Raw genomic sequence first — 10,679 nt, 5'->3', positions numbered from 1 at the left:
GCACACAACGGTAAACACGACCCTGTTTTCTAGGACAAAGGTAACCTACACGTCGGTCTAAGATGGGCCTAAGCTTTGACTGATGAGTTTGTTAATGGGATCATAGCTGAAGCATCTCTTGGTGAGTTAACATGGGGTCATAGATTATTGGCAGGATCAGAAATAGGTGCTCAATGAAAAAGCAATATAAATCTTTTGTAAGTTCAGAAAGCTACATAGGGTTATATTGTGAGCTGACAAGCAAAAGCAGAAACCTGCTAAATCATGTTTTAAAACCTAGGGCTCCTAAGAAAACTTCATACAGAACGGTGCTTTACTATATAGCCCTACAAATGCAGGTTCAAAATTATTTGGATTCAGGTGAGCATCATCATTCACATATCTACTACCATTCTGGTCTTCTTGGATAAACCCTTACACCTAGCACAAGTGGATTCAAGAAGCAGTTAAAGGAAAACCACACACATACTTCTTTTCTGACCTCATGGGAAATAAAAAAATAAATTGCCCACAACACAAATGCAAGTACCTTGTTGCAGTGATGGTTAAAGTACTTGTTGCTTCTATAAAAATGAGAGATTATCAGAGGATGCTGCAGAAGATGACATATTCTTCAGATAAACACAGACTGCATGGATAGGCAGTATGGCAACTCTGATGGATAATATTCCCAATACTTCTGCCAGGGATCAGTATTACAGGTGATTGGTAGTATTAGGATGGCTTTCCCTGGTAGCTCAGCTTGTAAAGAATCTGTCTGCAGTGCAGGAGAACCTGGTTTGATTCCTCGGTGGGGAAGATCTGCTGGAGAAGGGATAGGCTATCCAATCCAGTATTCTTGGGCTTCCCTGGTGGCTCCAGGGAAGCCACCTGCAATGTGGGAGATCTGGGTTCGATCCCAGGGTTGGGAAGATCCCATAGAGAAGGGAGAGCTACCCACTCCAGTATTCTGGCCTAGAGAATTCCATGGACTGTATAGTCTATGGGGTTGCAAAGAGTCAGGCACAACTGAGGTGGTATTAGGGGCATAGAGTTAAAGGATGGGATTGTGCTTGGAATATTCAAGAGGTCATATCCGAAGTATGCATGAGAGGTCATATGGAGGTTTTCAAATAATGCGATAGGTATAATGAAGCTAATACAAAATGTGTGAAGATGAAGCTAGAAATAATTAATTTGTGATTAGTATTAAGATGTGGTCCATTTTCTCAATGAGCTCATAGCCTTGAGGGGAAATCTGAGAAAACATAATTAACATTAATGAGAAAAAAATCAGAATTCAGACTATGACATAAGGCCACTGAAAACAAGGAGTCAGTGATTTAAATAGAAGGTTGTAAGTTTAGAAGAGGGAGCTGTCAGGAGAGACTATTAAAAAAAGACAGGATTTAAGGTCAGTTAAGAATTTGGATCCACAGATTAAAATGGAGAACATCTGAATGGAGAATAATAGAAGCACAGAAACAAATACACTTTTCTAATATCAAAAGTAGTAAATTTGGTTTAAAAGTAGGTTAAAGGTGGATAAGAAAGAACTCTGAATACCGGAACAGGATAAATGGCCTAAGTACCTATGGATCAAGCCTAACCTGGTAGATTAGAAAAAGCAATGGTTTTAGAAAAAGCAATGGTTTTTTACTTGTCAACATGGCATTACAAAAGCTCCCTGAATATCACATTTTTCAACAGTAAAATGGATATCATCAGCTGCCATAAATAAATCACAAAATCACTTTGAGAAAAAAACTGAGATAGTGATTAAGATACTCTGTACACACAAAGTTAATGGAAATTTAATGAGCTGCTTAGGAAGTTAGAAGTCACTGGATGATTATGACCTAAAACATAATGATATGGAAAGGAGACAAGTTTAAAACAACTGCTGCAAATCCATACTATAATGGTTCTTAAGACCAAAAGATTATAAGGCTCTCTAAACAGGAAAAACCCAGGTGGAAACTCACTACCATGAATGTACAAGGAAGCCAGTTATATTTATTTTTCCAATTAAATCCCTATAAAAAAGGAATGAGATGCTCTGTTAAGTATGTGAAGACGGCAATCCAAGAATATGATTGACAAAATAGAATAAAACTTCTTGCTGAGGTACAGTGAAGGATATACTGAGTGTCTCAACACAGCACCCAAACAGCACAGGGGGAAATGTGTAAGCAGAAAGGCTGATGCTGTGAAGGAAACAGGAACAATCATAGGCGATCTCACCTCTCCTTTATTTTATTACAGGAAAATAATCTCAACAAATGGCCTTGAGGAACCACAGCACCATCACCCAGTTTATTCTCATTGGGCTGTCTGACAACACCCACATCCAAGCTCTGCTCTTCGTATTATTCCTGGGAATTTACCTCCAGACACTACTGGGGAACCTGACAATGATATTAGTGATCAGGACTGACTCCCACCTCCACACGCCCATGTACTACTTCTTGAGTAATCTATCATTCCTAGACCTCTGCTTCTCTTCTGTCACTGTGCCCAAGCTCCTGAAGGACCTCCTGTCTGAGAAGAAGACCATCTCAGTAGAGGGCTGTCTAGCCCAGGTCTTCTTTGTGTTTCTTACTGCGGGAGATGAAGCCTGTCTGCTCTCAGTCATGGCCTACGACCGTTATGCTGCCATCTGCCACCCCTTGCTCTATAACCAGGTGATGAGCAACCAGCTCTGCAAGGGGCTGGTGTGGGGCTCCTGGGGCCTGACCTCTCTCAACGCAGTCATCATTGTGCTCTTGGCTATTAACCTGGACTTCTGTGATGCTCAAACCATCCACCACTACACCTGTGAGCTGCCCTCCCTCTTCCCTCTGTCTTGCTCTGATATCTCCATCAATATCAGTATCTTGTCCTTCTCCACTATATTCCTTGGGCTTGGAAACTTCTTCCCAATCTTCTTCTCCTATGTTCGTATTATATTCCACATTCTGAGCATCAGCTCCACCACAGGCAGAAGCAAAGCCTTCTCCACCTGCTCCTCCCACCTCATCGCAGTGATCCTGTTCTTTGGCTCAGGTATGCTGCGCTATCTCATGCCTCCCTCTGGTTCCTCCCTGGATTTGCTTTCTTCCTTACAATACAGTGTGATCACACCCATGCTGAATCCCCTTATCTACAGCCTAAGGAACAATGAAGTAAAGACAGCTGTGAAAAGGACATTGGGAAAATATCCGCAATATTTTAGGCATTGAAGTAAGTTACATTTACTCATCAAAACTGCAAAGATTGAGCTTTCTCTTATGTTGTCTCTTCCTTCTCGAGGTCGTTGCTCTCGCTCAGTCGTGTCCATCTCTTTTAGAACTCATGTCTCCCGTGTCTCCTGCACTGCCGGCAGATTCTTTACCACTGAGTCATTGGGGAAGCCCCCTGTCTGCCTCAACACAGAGTCAAATAGGGTACACAAAAGATCCTAGAGCTTGCCTGAGCACCATATCTTGTTATTGAAAAGTAGAGGCAAATATTTTAACTTCCATTTGAAAAGTCTATGCTCTATTGATTGGGAAAGAATATGAAAGCATTCTTCCACAAGCACACTAATAAGACAAGAAATTAATTAGGGTGAAAAGTTAACACACATAGGTGGCTTGATTTCTCAAAAAAAAAAAATAGAATAAAATTTACCAAAAAATCAATCTGAAATGCTTAATAATGAAAGATTCAAAAGAGACTTTATATTTCATTTAAAAATATTTAACTTTAATCAAGAGCCCACCAGAAGGTTTGTGATCAAATCAGATTGGAGGAATTACAGCTAAAGTAATTAGCAATAAAAGAATAATTACCATATTACTTAATAAGACCATGTAATTTCCCCCTACTATAGCTAGATGAGGATAGATATAAGATTTAAATTTTGTTTGAGGAAAGATCTACAAGATCTACAAATATTGGCAATGATGAAATTTTCTATCTGGAAAATCTAAGAATTCCATTAGAAATGAAAACTTATTAGTATTCAAGACTTAAATGATGCAAAAATCTTAATATATTGATACAAAAATAGTTTCTATACACCAAAATCTAGTGAACAGACAAAAAATATGTTAACATAGAAAATTATTCATTGCTGTTACAACATCAACATAAAATCCCAGGATTAAACTTAACAATGAACCCTTAAAACTATATGAACAAAACAGCAAAACTGAACTGCTATTAAAGATACTTAATGTAAGATTTCTTTATAAAGTGTGTTTTCATCTTCAAATGACAAATATGTGATGAACATTAACATAAACCATAAGAATATTTATGGCAAAACCAATACAATATTGTAAAGTAATTAGCATCCAATTAAAATAAATTTATATGAAAAAAATTATTGCAAAAATTCATGATGAACAAAAAATAAAATTTTTAAACAAACAAAAAAAAAGAATGTTTATCACCGAATTATCAATAGCTATTGGGTTCCCTGATGGCTCAGATGGTAAAGAATCTGCCTGCAGTGCAGGAGACCCAGGTTTGATCCAGGTTGGGAAGATTCCCTGGAAGGGAATGTCTACCCACTTCAGTATTCTTGCCTGGAGAATTCCATGGACAGAGGGGCCTGGTAGGCCACAATCCACAGGGTTACAAAGAGTCAGACTTGACTGAGCAACTAACACTTTCACTTTCATGGAGATAGATGGTTCTAGAACTGGTTGAATATCTAAATAGAATCATCAGTGATTCAGGTTCCTTCCATCCATTTGCTTTGCTATCCTTATATATAAGGTTTCATCCTCAGCCTTGTCTGTGCCACTTCAGCACAACACAAAACAAAGCTAAAAGGAAGGGAAATACGAGTTTAGCGAGTTCTTAAGCTGTATATAAATGAAACCATTCTAAATAGTAAAAATCTAAAATACTCAAAGTCTTCAAGTCTTGATGAGGAAGTGGCAAAAATGAGCTCACAAACATTGATAGTGAGAATGTGAACTGGTTCAATCATTTAGGGGAAATCTGTGGTAAATCAAAACCACATATCTAAGATCTATTAATTATACTCCTACATATATATGAAAAGAAAGGAGTTTAATTATCCAGAAAAGACATTATTAGAATGTTTGTGACAGTTTTATTCATTGTAACCAAAATATGTAATAAACCCAAATATCTACCACCTGCAAAATGAGTAAATAAACTTGTACATATAGTATATTTATACAATGGAGTACTATATAGCAATTAAAAAAACTGGAAACAACAAATAGATGAAGTTCATGGATATTGTGTAACAGAAGTCAGACATGAAGAGTGCATATTTTATCATTTCATTTATATGACGTTAAAGGGGCTTCCCTGTTGACTCAGATGGTAAAGAATGTGCCTGCAATGCAAGAGACCTAAGGTTCAATTTCTGGGTTGGGAAGATCCCCTGGAGAAAGGAATGGCTACCCACTCCAGTATTCTTGCCTGGAAAGTCCCATGGACAGAGGAGCCTGGAAGGCTACAGTCCACAGGGTCACAAAGAGTCGGACATGACTGAGCAGCTAACACTTTCACACGATGTTAAAGACTGACTGGAAAAGTAACATTAATACATTTATTAGTGGAATCAGGATAATGGCTATCAATGGGGAATGGATTGACTGGGAAGCATCATGAGGGAGATTCCTAAACTGATGAAAGGTTCTGTATCTTGATCTGTGTTGAGGTGCATACATATATCAAAATCCATCAAGCTGTACCATTAAGATGAGTACACTTAATCATTTCTTTTAATACTGTCTCAAGAACACCTAACATGAGTTCTACCTTTTAAAAAAAATTTTAGTGCAGAATACAGTAATGTTAACTATACCTTGTTAACTACACGTTCAATAAATAAGAAAATTAAACTATACCAAAAACATATTCCCAAGTATGATCTCTACTACTTGTGGAGGCATATCACCATTGTCTTTCACACATTGGTAGGAAGATGTGTTTTTGAAGAAGGCAATGTTAAGTTTTACAACTTCTTAACAAAATTAATGAAGAACTATGTGACTAATTTGGACTGACAGATTACAACCAGGCCAAGTGTACATGTACATCACAATTTCAAGTATTGTATTTCAATGGGACAGCCCATGTATTGAACTCATTCTTCCCTTTTTCCTGACTGTTGCTCCCACTGTTTAGGAGGGCTTGTCTCTAAATTTTGCCAAACTGAACTGAGCCTATACTGCTGTATCAATGGATGCTTCATCCTTGTGTACTTGGCTAGGAGACCCAGAGGAAACTTCTAATAGCTATTTTACTGGATACTAAAGCATAAACAGCTTCTTCTCTGAGATCTGAAAGAAGCCCAGAACCGAATACATGAAAGACCTAAAGAGCCATTGCTGGAGTCAATGAGAAAGTGTTCTTCCTCACAAATCAGGACAGGTGCTAATGAATTAACAGACTCATAATAACATTGATACCCCTTCCATTAACACTTAGAAAACAAATTCTTAAATCTTGGTCATAAAATAGAGAATGCTGCTGCTGCTGCTAAATCGCTTCAGTCGTGTCCGACTCTGTGCGACCACACAGACGACAGCCCATCAGGCTCCCTCGTCCCTGAGATTCTCCAGGCAAGAATGCTGGAGTGGGTTGCCATTTCCTTCTCCATAGTGCCTCTTAATTCAGTCATCATCTTGGGTTACCCTTTAATTTATGCTTTGGACTTCCCTGGCAGTCCAGTGGTTAAGAATTTGCACTTCCATTGCAGGGCACATGGTCAGGAAACTAAGATTCAGCATTCCATGCAGAGTGGTCAAAAAGTAAATAAATGAAAATAAATTTAATTTATTTAAAGACCTTTAAAACAGGTTGACACTTCATTTCCTGGTTCACTGGTGGAAAAATAAAAGGCCAGGTGAAGTCCCCAACCAGAATAGTCATATGACCTCCCGCTCTTAGAATGCTTCCTATCTCTGGCCTTCCAAAAATCTTGCCTGACAGTGAAGAATCTGAAAATTCTATGTAAAAGGCGTAGCAAACCACTAGGTGAGTTTGCAAGGTATTTCATGACAGACTGTGAAAAGAATTTTCTTTTTATTGGAGTAGAGTTGATTTACAAGGTTGTGCTAGTTTCAGGTGTACAGCAAAGTGAATCAGTTATACATATATACGTACTCATTTTTTTCAGGTTCTTTCCCCATTTAGGTCATTACAGAATACTGAGTATAGTTCCTGTGCTATACCACTGTATACTATTGTATGTTCCTTGTTAACTATCTATTTTATACATAGTAGCGTATAAGAGGCTGGCAGGCTACAGTCCACACGGTCACAGAAGAGTCAGACATGACTTAGCAAATAAAGAACAACAATATATGTTAATCCTAATCTCCTAAATTGTCACTTTCCCCCATATGTGAAAATACATCTGTGATCAAAGAATGAAGGTGCTCACAATACTGTAAAGTAATTAGCCGCCAACTAAAATAATTAATTTAAAAAAAAAAAAGAATGAAGGGGCTTAAGAGATACAGAGTCTAAAGTACTTCAAGCCACTTTTTGGCACTCTGCTCCGAGATATCTATACTAAATCTCATATCCGTGAGAGCAATCCAACAAAAAATTTAAGAGCCCTGTTAAGAAGGACTGCATTGCTTGTAGTAAGGATGAATGTGGGAGAGGAAATAAGCCAGGAAATCACAGTCCCAACCTTGGCCCAGGGATAATCATCTTTAATGTGATAATAGTGGTTTAGGGACAGAAATTAGTGAAATTTTCAGAAAGGTTAGGCTTTTCTACCTTAATTCTGATTTATTGGATTAGATTTATTCCACATTTAGGTGAATGAAATAAACAATACTTAAAATTAATTGAGTTTCATATATTTTTCCATACACCCAGAAAGTATCCATCAACCCCCAAAAGGAAAAGAGTGAAAAGATAAGACAACATCACTAGCAATGGTGCAATTTCTCTTGCTCCAACACTACCCAGTATTTAGTCCAGTCATCAGTCTCAGTCAAATTTATGTCTAACTGGACCTGCAACAACAGACTGGTTCCAAATAGGAAAAGGAGTACGTCAAGGCTGTATATTGTCACCCTGCTTATTTAACTTATATGGAGAGTACATCATGAGAAACGCTGGACTGGAAGAAGCACAAGCTGAAATCAAGATTGCCAGGAGAAATATCAATAACCTCAGATATGCAATGACACCATTCTTATGGCAGAAAGTGAAGAGGAACTAAAAAGCCTCTTGATGAAAGTAAAAGAGGAGAGTGAAAAAGTCGGCTTAAAGCTCAACATTCAGAAAATGAAGATCATGGCATCTGGTCCCATTATTTCATGGGAAATAGATGGGGAAACAGTAGAAACAGTGTCAGACTATTTTGGGGGGGCTCCAAAATCACTGCAGATGGTGATTGCAGCCATGAAATTAAAAGACACTTACTGTATGTCTTCTTTGAAGAAATGTCTATTTAGTTCTTTGGCCCATTTTTTGATGCGGATGCATGTTGATATATGGCAAAACCCATACAATATTGTAAAGTAAAAAAAAATAATAATAAAAAAATAAGAATGAAAAATAAATAAATAAAAGACGCTTACTCCTTGGAATGAAAGTTATGACAAACTTAGATAGCATATTAAAAAGCAGAGACATTACATTGCCAACAAAGGTCTGTCTAGTCAAGGCTATGGTTTTTCCAGTGGTCATGCATAGATGTGAGAGTTGGACTGTGAAGAAAGCTGAGCACCGAAGAATTGATGCTTTGAACTGTGGTGTTGTAGAAGACTCTTGAGAGTCCCTTGGCCTGCAAGGAGATCCAACCAGTCCATTCTAAAGGAGATCAGTCCTGAGTGTTCTTTGGAAGGAATGATGCTAAAGCCAAAACTCCAATACTTTGGCCACCTCATGCAAAGAGTTGACTCATTGGAAAAGACTCTGATGCTGGGAGGGATTGGGGGCAGGAGGAGACGGGGATGACAGAGGATGAGATGGCTGGATAGCATCACCGACTCGATGGACATGAGTTTGAGTGAACTCCGGGAGTTGGTGATGGACAGGGAGGCCTGGCTGCTGCAGTTCATGGGGTCACAAAGAGTCGGACACGACTGAGAGACTGAACTGAACTGAACTGAACTGAGAGGACACAAATAGAAAAAAGAAGACGTGGGATTGAGCAGGAAAACACATATAGATGTCTTAGCACATCTAAAACCTGTCCATTCTCCCACCACTCTAAGGTGAGCTACTCTAAATTTCATTTGGTTTGGTTTGGTTTGGTTTCAGTATAGTTTAATTTGATTTGTGTTACTAAATTGTCAACCAAAATGAACTCCAGTTTCCAGCCTTCCCAGCATAAGTTAATCCATTCAAAGAATTTTGGAACTGAAAAACAGTCTGCAGAGGTAAATACATCCCTCCAAAAGTTTAGCATTCTTGTCTATAAGAAATGGCAAAATTGTAAAGAAAAACAGAAGAGAATAAAATATAAAAACAGAAGAGAAACAGAAGTTCTCAATCAATTTTGTCAACAGGTTATAAAAAGCAAATGCTATCTATAGCAATTAGATATACGAAAGAAGTGAAAGTCATTGCATGAATAGCTAGGGAAATGAGCATTTATGTGATAAGCTTGATTGCTGTTATGATATTATAATAATTGATCTATCACCATCATGAATCTAGTGAGCAGATCAAGTGGCAATGAACAACTGGAAAGCATTTGAGAGGATGTGTTGAAAAGTACTAACAGAACTGTGATATTTCCTTCCAACTTATGCTTTAATTCACTTATTCCCCTAAATCCACACCTCTTGCCCAAGCATAGAGAAAACAGAGAAAGACATAAAAATCTTTGGAATCTTAAGTTGAAAAGGTCAAAAACGTTTTAAAGAGAACACAACCAGGCATTCCCTCACTAAACAGGGAAGGAGAGAAAAGAGAAATTTCAGGAGAGTTAGTATTTAGAATTGGGCAATGGCACCCACTCCAGTACTCTTGCCTGGAAAATCCCATGGGCGGAGGAGCCTGGTAGGCTGCAGTCCATGGGGTCGCAAAAAGTCGGACATGACTGAGCAACTTTCACTTTCACTTTTCACTTTCATGCATTGGAGAAGGAAATGGCAACCCACTCCAGTGTTCTTGCCTGGAGAATCCCAGGGACAGGGGAGCCTGGTAGGCTGCCGTCCATGGGGTCGCAAAAAGTCGGACATGACTGAGCAACTTTCACTTTCACTTTTCACTTTCATGCATTGGAGAAGGAAATGGCAACCCACTCCAGTGTTCTTGCCTGGAGAATCCCAGGGACAGGGGAGCCTGGTAGGCTGCCGTCCATGGGGTCGCACAGAGTCGGACACGACTGAAGCGACTTAGCAGCAGCAGCAGCAGTATTTAGAATATGGGTCTCTTGTCATTCCATCCTTGGACAATATTTGAGACATTTGTGTATACTAAATATTCCCCCTTCTTTAAGTTTGGAGATGTAAATGTGAAGGAGAACAGAGTCCTCCTTCTACGTGTAGATCGGAAAGATGTAAATCCCTTTGAGAATTAACTACAGAGATTTTTCTGGTCTTGTATAACAACCAAGGGGGCTTTCCTGGTGGCTCAGATGGTAAAGACTTGGCATATGATGCCAAAATACCAGGGTTTGAAACTGGGTCAGGAAGATCCCAGGGAGAAGGAAATGGCAACCCACTCCAGTATTCTTGCCTGAAGAATCCCTTGGACAAAGGAGTTATACTCCA

The 10,679-nt window shown here is 38.8% G+C and overlaps 1 protein-coding gene across 1 annotated transcript; it reads left to right on the top strand.

The window, feature by feature from the left end:
• The first annotated feature begins 2,261 nt into the window (after positions 1 to 2,261).
• On the top strand, positions 2,262 to 3,200 carry LOC147371698 (olfactory receptor 8S1-like). Its single transcript, XM_086403697.1, has one exon. The coding sequence runs from the start codon at positions 2,262 to 2,264 to the stop codon at positions 3,198 to 3,200; it is 939 nt and encodes a 312-aa protein (XP_086259823.1).
• Positions 3,201 to 10,679: the final 7,479 nt, after the last annotated feature.

This window comes from Bos grunniens, chromosome 5 (assembly GCF_055505025.1).
Source record: "Bos grunniens cultivar Pamir isolate PY7600 chromosome 5, Bosgru_T2T1.0, whole genome shotgun sequence".
In the NCBI taxonomy this organism is placed as follows: domain Eukaryota; kingdom Metazoa; phylum Chordata; class Mammalia; order Artiodactyla; family Bovidae; genus Bos; species Bos grunniens.
The sequence above is the reverse complement of the archived record's forward strand: the minus strand, read 5'-3'. Positions and strand labels throughout refer to the sequence as shown.